Source organism: Betta splendens, chromosome 16 (assembly GCF_900634795.4).
Source record: "Betta splendens chromosome 16, fBetSpl5.4, whole genome shotgun sequence".
NCBI classification, from domain to species: Eukaryota; Metazoa; Chordata; class Actinopteri; order Anabantiformes; family Osphronemidae; genus Betta; species Betta splendens.
Window position 1 is genome coordinate 17,651,093 of NC_040896.2, and position 21,878 is coordinate 17,672,970.

Genomic DNA, 21,878 nt, shown 5'->3' on the forward strand with positions numbered 1-21,878 from the left:
TCCGTTTGCCAATAACGGAGGTTTGGAGAGGTGCAGGCTTGTGTAGTCAAATTATTATTAAAGCCACTGGTAAAAAAATGTGCAAGGATCTAATTAATCTAATTGCTTTTTAGTTGAAGAATTATTTCTGTCAAAACTGTATGAAGCAGGACTGGCTGATTGTGTGTGTGTGTGGTAATATATGATGTTGTGAGCTCATTGTGTCCTTTTCTGGAGCCTGCTTTGTATGAGGCTTCTTGCGTTTGCTGAAATTCAGGTCTTCAGTTCCTTTTGACCCCGAGCCGCCGAAATTATACCGAAGCACATTACTCTGAATTAAGCATGACGTGCCTCTGCAAACATGAGGCAGAAGGAGCTGGCATGAATTAAAGACAACTGATAAAATTTTCAATTGGTGTGAACTAAAAACGTCTCACGAGAGAGCGAAAACGTGGCCTGACTGGGAAAGAGATGAGGCGGATGGAGGTAAAGGTGAAGGAGCACACGCACCATCTGAAGGACTCCCCTCTTTACAGCTTGCTTCCAGTAAATATGTGATTTGCTGTGCCACATTTTCTAACCAAGCTTCATCACATTAGCGGCTTCTCTCCGTGTTGTGTCTGGGCGTAATCGCTCACCCAGAGGTCAGCATCCGTAGAGTCACGACCTGCTTCAGATTCAGGATTCTGCCGTTTCGGATGCAATGACTCCTCTGTGGGTTCGGGATGCGGCAGCGCCTATTTAAATTAATTCCTAACAACCATTTCACTGTAAAAATCTAGCTGTGACCTCATTACTTCTAAAGACACTAATAGGCATTTTGCTCTAATGTCATCTAATCATATTCCCCCTAACCCACATCCATGGCAAGAATCCGACACAACTGGGATTGTGTTTAAATTAGGGGAGAGGAACGGAGGGAAGAGTCCATTTAAATCCAGAGGAAACGCAAACAGTCTCCCTGAATAATCAGTGTTTACTGTTTATTTCATGAAGTGCTTCATGGCTCTACTTCACACATCACTGATCAAGTCTCTTTTGAAATGCATGATAATTCCTTAACGTGCTCTATAAATCCCATTTAGCAACTATCAAGAGGGGTGTGAAAAAAAGCAAAGGGAACTCTCCCCTCCCCTTGAGAACGCAGTGACTTTGATCCGGTAACCTACATGATCGATTACCTGTGAACCGTGAAAATGATTGCCTCTTTAATGAAGGCACATTGAGCTGATTTTGGCATCTTAAGTGTTGATGTCCCTGAGCTGACCACTAAACTAATGCGAGGCGATGTAGTGGAGGACGACAATGGGTTTGGTCACGAGCGCGAGTGACAGAAAGCGATCCTGCTGTTCTCAGCGCTTGATCGCTATTATATTTTCCCCAGTGTTGAAGGTTTCTTTCCTCCCGAGAGGCTCGTTTCGTTTGAGAACCGAAAATTACGCCTGTGCCGTTTATCTTTTCTAGTGATTCAATAACAAGCAAAAAGAATGGGGGGAAAGCAGAATATGGTGATTTTCAGAGAGAGAGGAACAATGCGTAATTTTGTCTGATAGTCATCCTGGTGCAAATTGAATATAGATTGGCATGCTTAATTACTGCAAGGCTCATTTGCTGAGATTCACACAATAAAAAAAAACTGCCAGGCAGTTTTGATGCTTCACAGCGAGTAAAGGCTAAGAGACGTTTATGTGCCATTTGAAATCTTACACCCTGTTGTACAGTAGCTGCATGTGGAACACACACTGTCTTTATTAAACCTACCTCCTCATTCTTCTACTTGTACCTTTTGGTAGAATGACATCTTTACTGTGTTCATAAAGCATCATACAGAATCTAACAACCATCTCTGACACACATTGTAATTTTAAGTTCACTCTGGGTGACTCTCGTCCTACTTTTCATCTAACATACGCATTGAAAACTCACGTGTGCAGTTGGGAGCGGCGCCGGACCACGTCCCGTTCGCCAGACACTGGCGAGTGGGCGAGCCGGTCAGGAAGTAGCCGTCCATACAGGAGTACACAATGGAATGGGAGAAGGTGGTGCCGTCCACATGCGAGATGCGGCCGTGGGCGGGGGTGCCTGGGTTGCCACACTGCACGGCTGCGATGCAGAGGAGAGAGGAGTAAAGTGGGAGCTGGGAGAAGCAGGGGCTCGATGCCACAAATGAAACGAGTAGTTTTTATTTCCCTCAGTAATCAACATATTTTACAATGTCAATTTATTTTAACAAGGCAACTAACAGGCAAATAACAGGCTGTCTAAATAATTACTCGTTTGATTTTGATTGTCCGACGTACTAGCTTTATACCATAAATAACAAACAGACACACCAGAACAGACCGGAAGCACCAGCGCATTCTGAAGGAGGGCCCGGTTTCATTTGTTGTTCTCCCGCTCCGCGTCCCGTCTAATCACGAAGCTGATTTGCCCTCTCAATCACCTAATTGCTTGGAAAATATGAAAAAGTGCTTCTCGTAGGAAACAGATGTGTTTAGGTGCCTGATTTCTCAATCACCACACGTGAACGCGTTCGCACAAAAGCTCAGCGAAGGGCGAACGCATCCGTCAGGTGCACACCGACACACAGCAGGTGCCTTCGTGCTCGTTTTCATCTACTGAGCATCAGCATATGCACCAAACAGTAGCCTTTGGATTGCTGTCAAAGTAACTCAAAGCGAGCACGATGACAGACCCAAACACACGCCCTGCTATATTCTGAAGTGATTTTAAGTTTGGTATCAACGCTGACTGTAAAACGCTGTGGATGAAGGACGGACGGGCTCTAGATCAGACGGGCGCTGAAACCCGTTCAAGCTCCAGCGAATCCCCACTTCCTCCCTCCTGAGGTTAAGCGACGGCTAAAACAATCTTTAAATCAGGAGCGGGGAGAGGGGGAGATAGGAAGCTGGGCAAGAAAGACGGGGGCTAAAAGAAACGAGGGAGGAAAGCGCTGGGCAATAAAGAGAGGAGAATGAAGAGGGCGAGGGAGACGGAGCAGGGACAGATGGAGGAGTGGACATGGATGGAGAAACAGCCAGACAACAAGATTAAGAGAGGAAGAAATCAGGGGAGAAATGAGAGAAAGCGCTGGGGAAATGAAGGCGAGATTGATGGAGACAGAAAGAAAAAGTGCTGCAGATGAAAGGCACCTACCAAGGACAGTTCACACACCCCGTCACAATAAAAGCAACCCTGGCATGTGCACGGCTGGCGGAGGGAGGACGTGGAGGCGGCGTAAATTTGCCTCAATATCCGCTTGACCCCCCGGGGGTGATTTATGCAAGACGCGGAGCTGCGCGTCTGTGAGCTAATATCTTCAAAATCCACAATGATTCATTCATCGCAATCCAAAAGCAACTTGGCTTAAGGTGGCTAAAATTAATGAATTTTTTGGTTTCAGTCTGGCAGCAAGTCCCACCATCATGTGCTGGCAGGAAGAGCGTATTACAGCGGAGAGATAGTTATCCATCTGCTGTGTGCGACTATCAGTGTGTAGGTGAGGATGCAGATGAGGAGTCGCAGACACGCTGTGGGCGGGGTGTGTGTGTGTGTGTGTGTGTGTGTGTGTGTGTGTGTGTGTGCGTGCGTGCGTGCGTGTGTGTGGCCTCCCCTTACGTTTGCAGAACGGCTGTCTCCCCGACCACGTCCCGTTGGGGAAGCAGATCCTCTCCGCCGAGCCGTACAGCGTGTGTCCCACGGCGCAGGTGAAGCGCACCTTGCTGCGCACCTTGAAGTTTCCTGCCTCCCTGCTGGCGTGGGCCGGAGTGCCGGGATCCCCGCAGGCGCCCGCCGAGTCACCTGCGGCGCAGAGGGACGAGAGGCCGTGAGAAACAGGCCGAGGCGGCGCCGCCGAGTTACAGGACGTGGCTGTAAAACACAATGCGCCGGTGAACAGTTGTCACCAGGCCAACGACCTGGAGGAGCGAGGCTTTCACGGCTCCGACACCAGGGGCGTTGTGGGAATAAAAGCAGTGGGACCAACATTAAAAGGCAACCAGCTGTGGTTAAGAGGAACGGTGAATACAGTTTGACCTCTGGAGCAAAATGTGTTTTCATTATTGTGAATTATCTCCCGTCGGCTGTTGTGTGGTGGAACATGCAGCCTCACGCCGCCCGCCTTGCACGTCTATGAATTAGCGCTGGTACAAGGTTGCTGTGCCTCATGTAAATCCTGTCATGTCGCCTATAGGACTCCAGCGGGTGAAACAATGAGACTACCCAGCATTTGTTGTTGTTGTTGTTGTTGTGATGAAGAGCAAGTTAAGTTGGTGCTGTGTGAGTCCGGATGGAGTCGAGGGGGGTGGGGGGTGTCTCAGATTTGTATTCTCCGGGGAGATCCTCACAGCAAACGGGGAAAAAAAAAAAAAAATCGCACATAACACACTTAACAACCACCACCTCTGCTACGGCTGCTGCTCGTGTTCTCCTGCAGAAATGAAACCGGCGCAGGAGAGAGGAAAAAAAAAAATCTGTTTGGCTTCAGAAGACAGAGTGTCACAGAAAAAAAGATGTAGATGGAAAGACAAAGCAGAGAGACAGACACAGACAGAAACGTAAGTTATCTAATCTGCGGCTGCGCCCGTCTGTACAGTTCACTTCGCATCGTGTCTCCGCGGAGGATCTGGGCTTTATTGGCTTTGAGCTCCTGCTTCCTGAGCTGTGCACACACCCTGTGCATCATTCCCTGTCAGCTGGCTGATGCTCTCTGTCTACAGGGCAGCAAGCAGCTGCAGTAATACTGGACTTGTTGACAAAGCCTTACAACACAAACACCGCGCGTCGATATCTTCTACACACATCCAGCTGCTCAGACGTGCACAAAGTGGATTTGTTTTTTTTTTAGGAGGCGCTACCGTAGTACATGTGTGCATTTCACTTAATGAAAGTCGAGCTCCGGGTACACTGAGCGGGCCTGTCTTTGCACATACATGCACACACGTAATTACCCGGTTGTTGGCCGGGTCGGTGCTGGTCCACGTGTGTGTGGATGCCTCTGGTACCTTATTAGACCCTCAGTGACCGAGATGCCGGCGGACCTGGGTCGAATGTTAGGTGAGTCCGTTCACCACGCTCCCATTGTGAGACAGCGTGTAAGACAATTAATCCTTGGAATCATGCGCGCAGCAGATGAAGACGACAGGAGAACGGTCCGGGAGCGGGTTTTAAGCTCCCTCTGGCTAATTAACAAGGAAGGACAGATCAGAGGGAGCGCAGGGGCGCGCAGGAGAACGGGTTCTGACACGCCACTGGACTTCTGAGGCATCCGCAGTCCAATTTGCTTTGTGGGAGCCGGTGAAGCACACTGAGAATTATAATGCCATTTGAATCATTCGCAGCCCTGCAGAACCTGTCCACAGACTCTACAGCGTCCAGTCTGAAGCCGTGACGACGACGCGACACGGCGAAAAGGCGATTAACGCGTTCCTCGTGCGGCGGCTCCTCTAAGCGCAACGCTGGTAATTGCATCACTTCATAACCTTTGGTTAGCACACGTGTAGACCGTGTGCTGAAACCTGCTCCCGCATCAATTAAGGCTCTCCGAGCATTTGCTATATCACAACTGGAAGCAACAGCTGAGTTCCAGCTGCGTTATGGTTTTCATTTCTGCTACAGCTGTGACAATGTGCAGACAGATGTTTATTGCTGTGGCTCCTAATTTATCAAGCCTCTTAGTGATGAAGAAGTGATTTACAAAGGTTTCCTCTTTCCATTACAAACTGCTGATTCCATAGTTAATTAGGAACACTGGTGTACAGTAGAAGAGTCCTTTGACAATGTGAGAACACAGTTACACTTTGCTTTCTTTGTTTTTTTGATTGCCCGTGTTGCCGTATCTCTCTCTCCCTCTAGTTATATATCTAGTATTTTTCCAGTAGCTGCTCAGTAAAAAATCTAATTAAAGTGGCATTTTTTAAAATCTAGATAAGTTTAATGAAAATTCACCTGAGCACACCTTTTTTCACTGTTACTGTATGTCATGTGGCGGCACGGTGGTGCGGTGGGTAGCACTGTCGCCTCACAGCAAGAAGGTTCTGGGTTCGATTCCCGGGGGCGGCCCTGGTGCCTTTCTGTGTGGAGTTTGCACGTTCTCCCCGTGTTTGCGTGGGTTCTCTCCGGGTTCTCCGGCTTCCTCCCACGGTCCAAAGACGTGCATTAGGTTGATTGGCTTCTCTCCATTGCCCGTAGGTGTGAGTGTGTGTGTGAATGGTTGTGTGTCTATGTGTTGCCCTGCGATGGACTGGCGACCCATCCAGGGTGTACCCTGCCTCTCGCCCGTAGCCAGCTGGGATAGGCTCCAGCACCCCCGTGACCCCGCACTAGGGAGTAAGCGGTTAAGAAAATGGATGGATGGATGGATGTATGTCATGTTGCAATCTGGTGCTTAAACCCTCTGGTCGATCCCTCTGGAGGTTTCATTCTCTAAACTCTGCTCCACAGAGTGTTTGGCATCAGACGAGTGTATCGGCTCAGTGGTAGCCATCAGGGTACAGTGTAGTGCAATATTTCACATTATTACATTCCAAGAGGCTCATCTGTCATAAGAGCGATAAAGAACAAAGCCCTCCAAACATTAGACACATTATTAAACTACTAATTTAAAAATTGGGCTCCAAAACAGCTTTGTACTGGCAGCAGATAATTATGCAGGTTTAAATAGACCTCAAATCACATCGGTGCCACTCCCTCCCCTCAAAAACCTTAAAAAGGACTAACGACGCAGCAGAAACTCTGACAGAGTGATTGGAGCTTGTTACTATACTAGGAGTTAACTTCCCCGCTCTTTTCCAACTGTCTGAGTAAATAAAAAATACCGAAGGTGAGCCGAGAGTTCACACTTCCACTTAAAGAAGAAGAAAAAAAACACACACACACACACACACACACACACACACACACACACACACACACACACACACACGCACACGCACACACACACGCACACACACACGCACACACACACTGTCATACAAGTCTGCTTACAAACATCACTTCTGGGTCAGTGAGTCGAACAAACCAAGTGAACATTCAGTAAAGCGAATCCACTTAAATGGTCAGGAGCGCTTACGTGTGATGGGAGCGATGTGCACAGAAGGGATTACAGGGAGAATGCGGCCCTTCGCTCCACCAACACACTTCTAGGCTTTCAGTGTCTGACTGGAGAGAGCTGCGTTTGCCAAACTTTGCTAAATCACATGAACGGTTCTGGCGCGAAGCAGCGTCTGCCTTTCGAAGCATTTGGCTGAGATTTAAATTTATAATTTCCTATCACCAAATTGAAGAAAAATGACTGTTAAGGGCCATTGTTTACGGGATTTGGCGTCATCGTACGACAAAAAGCGTTTGTTGGCCAAGTGCAGATATGTCAAGTGTTGAAATGGGTCCAGTGAAACGCTGAAAATGCTTTGAGTGGCCGGGAAAATTCAGGACAAATGATTGTGGCGTAAATATTTCAGCACGTTGGCACGATTTTTAAAAATCCTGTAAGAGCTCGGCGGCGCCGACTGTGAGGGCAGCAAGCGTCACTCAGGCAACAACCACACATCCCATCAAGGCCAGGTATCCCAGGTAATACCCCACTTTGGTGTCAGATACCACTTACCCGCGGTGTTATCGCTGCGGGCACACGCGGATTTGACATATCCCTTTCAAAAGCCTCTCAAAAACGGGTGAAATGCTTTGGTATGTTTATTAAATTGAAAAACGACATTAGGCTAGAGGTTCAAATTCACTTTGGGAAAGAGATCCAACCCAAACCATCCGTAAGCTAATTCCAACTGTGAGCAGACCTACTGGGACCAGAAGAGGTGAGCGAGTGGATCCATTTAGTGTTATAGTGGGAGAGTGGGACCTTCGCCCCTTCGCCCCACTGTGTCCGTGGGTGCCGGCGCCTTGTTTATGCATGAGCGGCGTACAGTACCTGAGCAGTGGGGCAGCGGACCGCTCCAGTGACCGTTCAGTTGGCAGGTGAGCGATGAGTCTCCGATGAGCTGCCGCTCCCCGGAGCAGGAGTATCGCACCGTGGAGCCAAAGGTAAACTTCTCCCCGCTCATGGTCCCGTGGGGAGGTGCGCCCGGGAGGCCGCAGTCGACCTCTGAGTGACCGAGCCGTGACAGGAAATGAGATTATCAGCAGATGAGTGATTTTTATATCGCAGTGTAAGAACATATAATAGTTGGATTTTCCTTTGTCACGCGGCCTTGGCTTAATTGGATGAGATGCGTGTGATGTATGAGTGTGACACTTGCAGACAGGGAGAGGCTTCGTTATAACAAGCAGCCGGTCCAGTAGCACGGTGCTTGACAATACTGTGAACTTTGAATATTTCAATAGTTCAGGGAGGCTCGTGTTGAAAGATAACGCACAGCTATATGAAATATTAATGTGCCTTAATGTCTTAAACTACACTAATGTCAATCATTTTCTCATAAGAGGAATTAGATGTAACCTTGTATAGAGCCTTAAATTAAACCTTAGATGTTCGCTGGATTGTTTTCAGCCCTAAAATCTAATTTGGCGCCTCGCTCTCCCTGCTACTTTATTATTCTTGTGACCTTTGCATATGTTTGTGGGAGCTGTCATTTAATCAGCTTAGTCTCATAATGCAAAGTGGGTTTTTGTAATTTTGCAGAGCTAATTTCTTAACATTGATTCGCTGGCGCCTGGAGCCGCGAATAAACATTGGAGACAGACACTCCTGTGTATTTCTTTAATTACTATTCCATTTGATAAAATAAACGTGTCATCTGGCAGCGGTGAATAAAGTGCCTTCTGAGCGTGTGCGCACAATGTGGAGGCTTTGCTTTGGAAATAGGTCGTTATCGGCGGTGGCGTCATACAAAAACTGAATGTACGATAACTGAGGTGTCTGAGAGCAGCGGTACGACCTCAGACGCCCCAGCAGGTCATGGCTGGCTGCAAGCAGACACACACACACACACACACACACACACACACACACACACACACACACACACACACACACACACACACACACACACACACACACACACACACACACACACACACACACACACACACGGCTAATTCTAGTCAATGACTAATTCAAGGAGAAAGCAGCGCGTGTACCAATGCATTCAGGTAGAGGTTTGTCCCAGTGGCCTTCTGGCTGACAGGTGAGCACCGACGAGCCAAACAGGGAGTATCCTGGGTTACAGTCGTAGAAAACCACGCTGCCGAACGTGAAGTTACCATGTTCGATCTTACTCTCCCGGATAGAGTTGGCAGGAATGCCGGGATCTGTGCAGTTCACCACTGAATGAGGAGAAAAACAATACAGTTACCGCACATGGTCATAAATTAGTCACGTTGCTTATTCATAATAGGAGAACATTGTGATATTGTGATTTCACCAAACACAGCTGGAGTGACATCATCACCTGCAGCCTCCATGTCCTGACTGCAGCCTCGTGTATATAGTCGCTAGTCACTCTTGGCATTGTTTCATAAGGACCAGTTTACAGTGATAACATACAGTGGGTGAATTATCAGTGTGGAATATTTACTTGTTGGCAGCGTCCCCCAAACCATTTTATGAATATGCATGATGAGTCTGCTACAAGACGGAACATGAACTATAGCATAACACCGTTCCCATCCAGACTAAAAGCTCATGCATATTGTATAGTTACTACGCTGTAATGGATTTGTCATGATATTTGAATTATTCATGTGTGACTAATTCTGTGTGTACATGTATGTGCGAGGTTTGCAGTGTGTGGGCATTTGGTGGAGCCTAATGACTGTATGGAAGCCATCAGAACATGGACGCGCTGGGCCCAAGGTCAGCGCTGAGGACCTGGCAACCCTCAGCTCAAAGCTGCGCAGTCCTTGTCGTTGGATGGAGCCTCATTAGCATAAGATCAGTCAGCATGTTCACTCGTGAGTTAATAATAGATCCGCTGATATGACCTGCTCACTGTCGTTTTCTGTTTATTCTCCCCGCGCCGAGACAAGCGAGGCCCGGCTATATTTAAGCACTGTCAATATTAATAACGGCTGCAGAGAGGAGGCGCATCCGCTGTCGCACCTCCACAAGCGGCTGCGTTCTCCAGGAGCGCATTGATGACGGGGGGGGGACAGGTTCACGGCGACATCGTGCTGAATCCACAATGCACACGCGTGACACGGCTGGCTTAACGTCAGAACTCTTAGCGGGAACAAGGAGCGTCGTGACGAACGCAACGGTGGCGGTTTTTAAATCGTCGCACTCGTTCGCCCCGTTTGATCTCTCACCGCGTATGGCTCCATGGCGCTGTTTCGCAGTAATCAGAACTGTGTCACGTTACAGCTGACTGCCAACGGAAATCAGAGGGAGGGAGAGATATTTTTAAATGGGGAAAGTCTGACTGATCCAGCTTTGGCTCACTGGATCCAGAGTGAGGACACCAATTAAACTTACTATGGATCCAACTGAATTTAGTAGGTTAACCACTCATTCTATTACTTCGATTATCATTATTATTATTATTATTTTGCACACATGATGACCTCTGGGACAGTGAATGACACCAGTCTAATAGGGTTTCCAACCTGAGGCGTGGCCACAGGTAACTGGGAGTGGAACCAGAGGCTGCTGGGTTCTGGGTAACATAACCTGTCCCCATATTTTGGGCACGACAACACACTAAATTGGGGCCAATCTGCCCATTGTAAACACCGCCGCTAATGAGCCTGACCTGGGTAAACCAAACCTGAACACGACTAAAACATCCCAGACTCCCAGGAAGCCGCCTGCCTCCAAATGTACTTTGAGGCTTCTTTTCTTCAAAGTAATCTCTCCCTGCAGCCTGTCTCCCAGTAAAAACTGCCAGCAACAGTGCAGAAACAGTTCCTCAATTAATCTTACCTCTCCATACATTCTGCTCCAAGCTCGTTACCGCCGCTTCCCTGCCTCTGCTCTGAGGCCGGGGCTACAGATGTTGCCGGGACTTTTCTTATTCAAATCAACAGATCGGCGGGCGCCTGCACCCGTCTAAATGACGCCGGCACATTCGCCGGCTGCTGAGTTCTTGTGGTCGTCCTCCTATCAGATCCCCTGAACCGCCGCAGAAGCACCTGCGAGAGCTTTTCCACTCGGTTCCAACACTTCGGCTCGGTCCAGCCTCTGCTGGCTGGCAGCAAGCTGCTGCGCTGACGCCTGGCCCGATTTACAGCAACAGAATTACACAGAAGTGGCTTCTGTTATCAAACATTAAAACACCTTTAGTTACAGTGATTCACCGCGGCGCCTCCTTGTTAAGAAACCGATCGCCGCAGATGGTTAATGAGATGCATCGCGATGTGACGCATCCGCCGGTGCCACGTTCTTCAAGTAGGTCCTGCCTTTGATTTCTGTCTGCCTGGACTCCCGAGGCGACGTCTGTGTGGTCTGAGGCTTGGTTAAACACGCTGGCACACGCGGCCAGCTTTTTAGTTCAGCTGTCGACGCGCATCTGCATCCCTCTGCTACTCGCAGTCAGTCAGGCCGACAGCCGTAGCTGGCCCTCACCTCTGCACGTTGGCGGCTGCTGGCTCCACTGGCGGCTGGCCTGGCACTGGGCGGTGGAGGGGCCCTCCAGAGTGTAGCCTCTGTTGCAGGAGAAGCGCACGATGTCGTTGTAGTTGAAGCCGTCGCCTGTGGTGCGGCCGTAGATAGGGCTGCCGGGGTGGCCGCAGGTGACAGCTGGGATGGCGTTAGCGCGTTAGCAGCGGCGAGGAGAGGAGAGGGAGGGGAGGATGGAAGACGTAGGGAGCCAAGGGGGAGAGGGAAAAGAAGGCAGGGGAGGAGAGAGGAGTGAACACAGGCGAGGGCGTTCAATAGGTGATGTACAGTGACACCTATCATAGCAATATCATTATCATACAATTAACCTCAGAGGGCAACGCGGGAATCACAAGTCGAGGCACAATCTAAATTGGGAACGGGTAAACGGCACAGCTCGGTGCACCGGCAGGTGAACAACAGACAGAGAATCACGTCACAGGCCATTATGTCAAACCCCGACTGACGAAGACCAGGCAGAAAGCTTTAAATAATGAGATGGAATATTTGAATACAACAACAAATCAACCGTGTCTGCGATTGACCGCTTTGTTCTGGTGGATGAAAGAACTAGAACCAAACAAAAGTCCAAGTAGCCTTTTAGAAATGTATACAGAGCACATGTACAGACAGACAGACAGACAGACACACACACACACAGACACAGACACAGACACACACACACACACACACACACACACACACACACACACACACACACACACACACACACACACACACACACACACACACACACACACACACACACACACACACACACACACACAGGGTGTAAAGTACTCACGAATACAAACTGGCAGCTGTCCAGACCAGTTGTGGTCCTGGTGGCAAATGCGCACCGATGAGCCGATGAGCCTGAATCCGGGGTTGCACTGGTAAACCACCGTGTCTCTGTAGCCAAAGTTTTCTCCGATCACCTGCCCGTTGACGATCTGCTCTGGGACGCCACAGTGACCCGCTGCAGGACCAGCAAAATGCAGTATTATTCACAACTGTCTGACTTGCTTTCTAATTGTTACTGTATCTGCTTGTCCCACAACTCACTGCAAATGACCTCTGTCAATTATTTATGTGGTGCAAATTTGACTTGAACTTTCTGACATGTCGGGAACGGCCTGCTGTGGTGCCCAATGGTCCTTCAAGCCTGGAAACACTTTTATTGTGTTTTACATTTGAATATCATTGCATTTTGACAAGCGCATTATAGAATGAAATGGGAAAGCTGGCGACTTAAAAGGTCCAGAAATATTCTGCAGGCAAACAAAATTAGCGCACTCATGAAACGTGTTGGACTTGGAAGCTTTTTCCAGCTCATTATCCCTGAATTACAAGTTCACACTGGCCTCAGCACCGTTGGCGGCCACAACTCGGCGTTTCCCGTCGACGACGGAGACATGCACGTGGAATTCCTCAAAACCTGTGCAGTACACTCACGCACGTAATCACATTACTTTCAGCTACAATAAATCCCTTTCAGAGACGAGGAATCTTGCTGAGATTTTCCACCGCCACTTAAAACCTGGGAAATTGCTACTGACTGCGAGTCTGATTTCCCTAATTCACTCCTGCACCCAGAGACTCAGCCGAGCATTTTATTATCACACTCCAGTCGAGAGCAGCCAGATTCTATGAAGATAGTGCTGAAGTAGGCGCCTGTGCAGGGAGGTCCCTGGCTACGTTAACCCTGACAGTCATATCGCTAAACAAGAGAGAGATGTTGCTCGCTTAATGAACTCAACCAATCTTGGCAGGGCCGGCGCTACCGAGTTGATAACTGGACTAATGCTGCTGCTGCCTGGGCCTCAAGCGTGTGTATTTCCTACATAGAGCTGTGACAAGCTGAGCCAATCTATGCTTTGGCATCGCTTCCATCCATTTACTGTACGTACGAGTCGAGAGTTGAGATGGTTTTATCAAACTTAACAGCAAATGTACAGCATCTGTTTAAGTTATCGCGGGTTTCGCTGTACAGCGTCTTCATCCGGACCATTTCCTGCTGTGGTTCTGGCTTACCCAGGCACAGAGTCTCTGCTTTGTCCCACAGGCCGGAGAGGAGACACTCTCTGACAGTGGACCCGGTTAAGACGTAGCCGGGGTTACAGCTGAAAATGGCCGACGCGCCGAAAGTCGTCTGGGTCCCAATCTTCTTTCCATTAGGAGGAGTGGGCAGATCGCCACAGGAAATGACTGCAATGAGATTAAGGTGGTGGTGAAGAAAAACATTAACACAAACAAGGCAACGCAGAAGACGCGGAAATGATCGACTGAGACGCGAGTCCAGTAACGGACAAAGAGGAGACAAGCTGGCTTCCATTCTGGAAATCAACAGTCATTTACAGCCATCTAAACAACCTTAATGTAAAAAAGCCTGACCTGTACTATTCGACGGGGAGGATAATGACGGCGTTGGGCTTTGTCCTAACATGTTTCATCATGCCGGCTGACATCTCCTTCTGCTGCTACACAGGCAGCAGAAATAGCTTTTATTTCCCTTTCCCACAGTAAACAACGTCTAACCCAGGGTGAGACGGGAATAGGTGGAGAGCACCAAAGTGAATAATTGAGCTGGCGCTTAAGTGAGCTGTGAATAAGACATTCTGCCTTTGATTCCTAGAGTGTTACAATATATAAATCTCCTGGACCTGAGGAGAGAAGATATAGATTTTCAATTTGCCTGGATCACGCTGCTCAGTGCCTTCTACTCTCGTCCTTTCTATGAAACTCCCTGCTAAACATGACATGTATGCGTTCCCTCATGTCTCATAAATACGTCCGAGTTTTACCAGGTAATTATTTTGTGAATGCCGCAGCGAAGGCCACTCACTTCTGCACCGAGGGCGTTCGTTCCTCCAGCTCCACACCCCATTGGCCAGACACTGGATGTGGGCGGGGCCAACGCGGAAATAGCCCGGGTTGCAGGTGAAAATGATCTTGGTGCCGTACTCGTAGTGGGAGCCGTTGACGATTCTCCACTTGCCGTGGTCCAGAGAGAACGAGCTGAGACTGGGGCACGTCATTACTGCCCCCCCCAAAAAGAGAAGAAGAAGAAAGGCGTTTGTAATGAGGAGATTTGGGGGAAGCGGGCGTCCAGTAGTTAGGTTTGGATTATTCAAATGAAATAACTACTGCATTGATTTCTTGTCTTATCCCTCGTACACACATTGCTACATCAAAATGTAACAACCCGGCAGCAAAGAGGAAATCCAAATAGTTAGAAATACAAAGGGAACCTTTAATCAATAAGCTAATACATGCGCAAAAATGCAAATAGTAGCTTGTGTGCTGTTATGTTCTTGCAAAACAAACTCTGTTCCTCATTTTTCTGTGCGAGACATACGCAGTGGGGAATAAACACCGGTCTCGACAGTAAACAGTGCTGTCACTCACTCATTACAATGCTTTTAAACGTGTAGCGAGAGCAAAAGCATGTAAAACACCGGCTTCCGCTCCTCTGTTGTCCACCCTGTCTGTCTGTCTTATCATCTTAACATCACTACCAAACAAGATGTTGTAATGAAACCACAACTAATGGCTCACATGGGACTGGAGTCTCTACTTCAAATCGCCATTACTGTGTTTAGTTTAAAATGCACGGCGCTCTACGACCTCACCGAGGGATGCTTCCCATCTAAATTCACGTCTTCCCCCTTATCTCTCTCTCACTTCCCCCTTTGGTTTCCATCCTCCCCGCCCCCCGAACCCTCCAACCCACCGATGCATCGAGGGATCTTGTTGTGGTTGCTCCATGTGCCGTCTGGCTGGCAGACTGTGGTCGTCAGCTCTTTGGAAGAAAGCCGGTAGCCGCTGTTGCAGAAGTAGGTCACCCGTGTGCCGACGGAGTAATCAGCAGCGAGCACACCTCCGTTTACTGGCGCGCTGGGCACGCCGCATGACACAGCTGCGGGCGGCGAGAGGACGACTGTCAGCGAACATCTTCACGCATAACATGAAACACATACAGTACCAGTCCAGATGACGCATGGTGGGCAGGCGCGTACATGCTGGGATGCCGCGCTCGTTTCCACCGAATGGTTAAAAACCTCCACAAAAGAGGGAATAGGTGACATTAAACGCCCTCGCGCAATTCTTACAGCACGTACTTTGAAGAAGGGGGAGATAAAATTAATTACATTAATATTAGATGCATTCATTTCAGTCCAGGCAGTTTCGGAGACTTGTATTGTGCATGCTGAGGACGGAAGTGGGGGAGAGCACAATGGAGCGGCGCCTTCATTTGCAAAATGAGTTACACCTGTGCTTTTGCTCTGATGAGTGAAAAAGTTTAATACAGGGTCACGGAAAAAAGTCCTGTATAAACTAAATGTGCAGCACGGTCACGATTTGGGAAAACAAAAGGTGTTTACTCCCACTTACAGTAATGCATTCATAATAATGAAGCGCCGATGCTCCTGTCACACTTACAGTAAGCAAGTAATTTACTTTCTGTATGTACTTGGGGTCACTGATGTCCTATATCTATTGAAATCCTGACTAGTCATAGAAATCCATCAAAGCGTTATATGCTATGTAGGACTTGCCCCTTGAGGAAATGTGTATCCAGCTCCCTCAAAGTGAAGGTACAGTTGTCTTATGCACAGCACAGATTGTGCTTTCCTCCTGAAATGACGTCCATTGAACACTTTCATTCAGAGGAATTTGGAGAGCGCATGAATGTGTGCTCCTAGCATGCATATGCGCGGGGCCGCCTTTTACCCCTACACATTTTTAAATCTGGGCTGCTGCGGCCTCAGAGATTAAACCGGAGAGAAAGCGCAGGGTGGTGAATTTCAAGGTGTTTATCAGAGCAAAGTCAGGAGGAATGAATGGAGCGCAGATACAAACACCCGCTGGGTCACGGAACGTTGCTGCAAACACACATGAAATAGCGGAGCAATGGTATCTCTACAGTGAGAAACATCAAAGGTAGGAAGGACCCTTCCAAAAACCCTGGGGCCTTTACATTCCCTCCATTACCCTGTGTGAGTTTATTTGTTAAGGATTCTATCACTAATATATATTAATAGGAACAGGCTGTTCTGTTCAAAAGAGAAAGAAACTATTCTTTCACATTCAAACTACCTGGTTATAGTCACAACTTTTCTCCTATTGTACATTCAACATATACCTCATTATGGGCAGGAATGAATCCCGAGCACACCGTAATGTCGTCTCCACCACCAGCAGTGAGCAGATGGGCTACGTTTGGCGGCCACAGTACGTTTGTGTGCTTTGGAAACGCCGCGTTCAATTATAAAACTGATGGAATCAATCACAGGTGCGAGGAGGCTTAGACGCACGTGGAATCCTTCCTGATTCCGCCGCGTCGTGAAAACACACAGCACCGTGTTGTGTGTTGCTGCTGCTGCACCAGCGACTGTGCCAGTGCAGCAACCGTGAGCACAAACAAGCGCACATCTCGCGTGTGGATCAAAGAACCCAATTAGTTGAGTGAGACCCAACAGCAGCAGGCCCCGCATGCTAATAGTGAGTTAGCCTAAGTAATTTGAAGAAGTGGATATTGACAGAAGTAGGAAAAGATTGATTTCTGTTTCTTTTCCACCTGACAGGGTAATGGCTCTCGACGAGGCTGCATGCAGTTCAGCTGATAACGACGTAGGAACAGGACTCGAGTTAGGACGCTTGAATGGCTGAAGCGCTGCCTTTCTGCCGGCTGAGCACGGGGGGGGCAGAGGCAGTGACCAGAAGGACTGGGAAAGAGGCAGGCGGGGCGTGGAAACGAGAGGCCGCCGAGGCCGAGGAGCTCACCTTGACACGCGGGGACCGGGGCGTCCCAGGCGTAGTAACCGTAGGCGGCCCTCCTGCACACGGCCGCGCCTTTGCCAATCAGCTTGTATCCCCTGTCACAGGCCCAGCGCACCATGCTGTTGAGGTGGCCCCCGGTCTGGCTCACCACGAAGCCGTGCTGCGGGGAGTCCGGGGTACTGCAGTACATGGCTGCGGAAGGAGCGGAGAGGAGCGGGATGGACGGGAAGGGCGAGGGAGCGAGAGCGAGCGAGCGAGAGAGAGAGAGAGACAGAAGAGGACGTGAGAAAGCAGCAGATAAGGAAATTATTAACAGAAGAAAAAGCCAGAAATCTGAGGAGAGAGAAAAGGATTTGGGAATTAGTCAGGTAGAGATTTAGCCACTGTAAGACTCAATTTTAAATGCAGGGAGATAATGAAGGAAAATGCCTGAAGAATGCCACAGCTATTTAGCACGTAGGCTTTGTTCCATGCACCAAAGAAAGTCCTCAAAACCGCCATTACTTCCTCCCTCTGGCCTGTGGGAAAGCACAAATTCAATTTGCTTTAACACATGCGATGCTGGCGCACCCTCCGCTCGTTTGTGCCACAGCCTTTTTCCCGCTCATCTTACAGCCCATCAAACACAGGAGAAGGTAAATTTGATTTCCACAGAGTGAGCGCCGGTGGAACGCGGGCGCCTCACAAACGCTGTCAACCCTCCCCTCGAATCAGGCTGACTGGGAGGAGGCAGCAGCTGAGGCCAAAAGACACACGCTGGAGTTTGTGTCAGTTCCCGTTCGCGTCAATCAAGTCAGGGAGGGGTTTCCGCTACAAAATTCATCACAGCAACTCGCTCCCGCAATAACACTCTCGCGTATTAAATATAATGGAGAGACAACATTAAAAATGGATGTCTTTTGTGCTTTCTTCCATTATTATTGATGCACTTCAAATGGAAGTAGATTCCCTGTGCTGCCCTTGCCTAGCAACACTTGCTTTATTAAAGACACAATTAAGAATTTAAGGCCTTTAGAAATTAAGGAGTGCAAAACATCATGCAAGACTTCCAGTGACTTGCAGTTGTGAAAAGCCGCGTGGCGTTTGCGTGTGAAACCATCGCCTGTTACCGCCTCTGCAGGTTTTCGCAAACTAACTCAACCAATATAAAAAATACAACAGCACTGTGTGACAAAAATCATGGGGTCAAAATATTCAGAAGCAGCTGGTGGGAAAAGCCCAATGAAAACATACCCCAATTGGCCAAACTCTAAACCCATGACTTTTATCACTTCTCTTCCGGTTGGAGAGAAACATGTTGCAACAGCACTAGTAGAAATAGAATATGATTATAAGCTGGATACATACTTTGATACTCACCCACGTATCTGATGTGGAAACCGCGCCGGTTGGTGCCGTGGTCGGAGGACCAGCGCAGCAGGATCTGGTGGCCAGTGGTGGTGAGGCTGAAGGGGGTCTCGATGTCGCCGCTGAGCGACGCCATGCTCTGGCTGTAGATGTTGGGCCCTGGACGGGGACACAGACACGTCTTCATATCTATGAAACCATCTCAATGGGCTCCACTCTATGTGCTAGTGAGAAGAGGCAGTATTTCTTTATTATGACATCAAACAGACACTGTGGGTTTTTGCACTGAACACTTCTTTGAAACCAAAAATTGGACGTGACATTAATGAATTCTGGAGTCTCTGCAGAAACAACACTCTGCACTAAGAGCAACACTCCCATGGTCTTATTTAAGCTCAATTTTTTTTTTGCATGCTAATTACGAGCATCGCCATCCTCAAAGAACTCACCATCAAATATTTCTAGGATGTCAAACTCCTTTTCCGTCTGGAAGAGTTCAAAGTGCAGCGTGATGTTGTAGCCCTTCTCCACATTAATTAGCCAGGAGCACATCTGGAGATTGGGGTAGTTTTCAGGGTAGCCCGGGCTCAGAATCACCCCGGTGGAGTCGAAGCGCACCTCGTGAGCTGGACATTGCACTGGGAGGGGAGAAACAGCAGCATTAGAGGAAGATGAAGTGACAGAGTGAAGGGGGTGAAGGAGGGATGCTGAAGCTCTGTGGGGGGGGGCAAGACAAATGGGGTGAGGCTAGGGGTCGGGGGAGGGCCCGGTGGGGAGTGCTGCACTCTGACAGGAGGCATTACATGGAAAAAATAACTACTTCTAAAATAATTACATTTCAGGCAGAGTGATACTGCACCTCAGGGCTGAGCTGAGTCTGCTGTTGTCTTCAGACTCCCCTGATATTAATCTATCAAATAATATTTAGTACAGACAGCTAGCTTTGTATGGAAAACTGCTGCGTGTGTGTGTGTGTGTGTGTGTGTGTGTGTGTGTGTGTGTGTGTGTGTGTGTGTGTGTGTGTGTGTGTGTGTGTGTGTTACGTGTTTTAGCTCAGAGCCTTCCCTTCATTTCCTGTTCGCTGGCATGTCTGAAATAATGACAGTCCTGTTTCTTTCTCTCCCCTTTCTGCTGGTAACATAAGCTTCTCTTCTGGGCCAGTAGTGAAGAAACATGACGCATCTAAAAGGTTAATGCGAACAACTGTTCCAGATAAAAAAGGTCACTGGAAACGCTCAGACATATATCAAGAAAGCAGGCGGGAGGACAGCAGTGTAACACAATGCAGTGTGAATATTCCTGGAGGCCAGACGCTGCAGAAGCTTCCGCTGGATGAACCGGACCAGCCGTTGGCTCAGCGCAATGTCAGAGAGTCAACGACTGACTCAAAAAAAAAAAAAAAAAAAAAAAATAACAACAAAAGGGATCACAGAATCTCTGCAGAAATAAATATGTAAAATAATGAAACATCACAGAAGAATTTCCAGGCAGAAATTATTATAGAATATATTCATTAGGGAGGCAACAAACATCAACTGAGGCTGAAGAGAAAATAAACATGTTCTAATATTTCTTCATTTCCATACTTTTTCACAAACTTGAGAATTCAGTTATGCGTGATATATCCCTGGATGCACCCCTGGGTCTGTGAACCCCATCACTCAGCGAACTCAGCTGGGGATCGAGCCCAGCTTCTGCCCACCTTTAACCAAGGGCCGCCGTCCGCGTGGCCTCCGCCGCCCCAGCAGGGAGCCTGAGGGAGGTCGTAGCTCTGGAGCGGTGTGTTGTGACACCGTTGACTCCCACGTCATTACCTGCCTACCGGCATCCCAACGTGAAAACACCTGCGTGAACGTCCGGGGCCCGAGGTCCGTTCTATCCTCAGCTGCAGTGAGATGACGGTTCTGGCTTCGCCCCCGAGCATCCGGTCACGGCGCCGGTGACCGGCGCTCACCTGGGGAAGGAGCCGATGCTCTGCAGCCGAGGATAGAGAGAGAGTCGCTCGCTCCTACTCCAGTGGTGGAAGTAAGATGGGCTTAGTCACGCCGGGCAAATTCATGCAGTTGAAGCACCTTTTTTCTATTTTGTTTGAAAGCGGAATCGCGTCAACTAGATTTTACTCTTTTTTAGACCTGCTCCTCCAGTCGCCAGTGCACCTGGTTGGAGCCTCTGTGGCAGTGATTTAGGTTTTTGGGGGTCAGTCTCTTCACGCTGCGCACATCTGGATTCAAGTAGCTTGTGCCACTCTTCCAGAATAAGCGATAAGAGATGCTCCATTTTCTTCCACATTCAAGTGTTTAATATCTGGGAGATTCAGAACTCTTATCTGACTGTACAGGCATCTACACATTTCACGATCTGCTCTTTTTCACATTTTAATTCTCGTATTTCTAATCCCTACACTTTCTTATGTTACTCATTTTTTATTATGCAGAGCATATGCTGTAGAAAACAGAAGGTCAAGCTAGACCTAATTAAAGATCAGTGTGCAGCCAGGAATCTTTAGAAACGGTGAAAACGGCGCTCTAACAAAGCAGAAAGCAGCTGTTCTCAGCTACGCCCCCAGGAGCTTTTCCCACATTGTGAACCGATGTCATGTAGGTCAAATTATTGGTTGCCAGTGATCTTGCACTTTTGAAAAGTTATTCCAACACACTGCTTCCCGTCGTGCGTTAAACGACCTAATTCCGTAGCTGAACTGAGACAAACCTGTGGCAGATAATCGGGGACCTTAGGAGGAGAATTATGAAGCTGGCAAAGTGATGAGGTTCAGACTGGGGTCTGCGCTTGGTGCAGCTTCATAAGTCACACCACTGCTTCCTGAGCTCCATCATCAGCTGGAGCCGCTGCTGCTACTGACGCAACTAGACTCACAATCAGAAGCAACTTGAAGTTTCTCCTGCATATTTGTACGTATATACGCTTTTTAAACACACGCTGTACATAGTCGTTCCCTCGAGCACTTACTGTGAGTGGATCTGACCGTGCACGATACATGGAGTCATCTTTCCTGTAACAGATAGTTTTTGAAATAATTGAAGCCCCAGTACTTGTATAATAAGCTAACGTTGCCAGGCAACAAACACGTCCTTCCAGTAAGCACAGTTGTGGCTTAAACTGCTTTGCCTCAGACTTTAGGTGCAGGGCTTAAAAAATGAATCATGAGCGGCTTAAAACTGGTTCAGATGCTTCAATACTGCGACTTTTCACGATGGGCTTTGCA

The 21,878-nt window shown here is 48.4% G+C and overlaps 1 protein-coding gene across 7 annotated transcripts in view; it reads right to left on the minus strand.

Annotated features, from left to right (window-relative positions):
- Window positions 1-21,878, minus strand: part of LOC114843637 (CUB and sushi domain-containing protein 3-like) — a 146,494-nt gene that overhangs the window by 18,550 nt on the left and 106,066 nt on the right. For 3 of the 7 annotated variants that reach the window (XM_055503009.1, XM_055503007.1, XM_055503006.1), the window contains 12 exons: window positions 19,105-19,293; window positions 18,656-18,814; window positions 17,312-17,641; window positions 15,258-15,443; window positions 14,370-14,564; window positions 13,559-13,732; window positions 12,330-12,503; window positions 11,492-11,665; window positions 9,070-9,255; window positions 7,901-8,074; window positions 3,598-3,780; window positions 1,906-2,082 (listed from right to left, as the gene is read on the minus strand). In XM_055503009.1, coding sequence (XP_055358984.1) covers window positions 1,906-2,082; window positions 3,598-3,780; window positions 7,901-8,074; window positions 9,070-9,255; window positions 11,492-11,665; window positions 12,330-12,503; window positions 13,559-13,732; window positions 14,370-14,564; window positions 15,258-15,443; window positions 17,312-17,641; window positions 18,656-18,814; window positions 19,105-19,293 — 2,301 coding nt within the window. The remainder of the gene's footprint in view (window positions 1-1,905; window positions 2,083-3,597; window positions 3,781-7,900; window positions 8,075-9,069; window positions 9,256-11,491; window positions 11,666-12,329; window positions 12,504-13,558; window positions 13,733-14,369; window positions 14,565-15,257; window positions 15,444-17,311; window positions 17,642-18,655; window positions 18,815-19,104; window positions 19,294-21,878) is intronic. The other 4 variants (XM_029130369.3, XM_029130366.3, XM_055503008.1 and 1 more) reach the window with 3 other exon arrangements.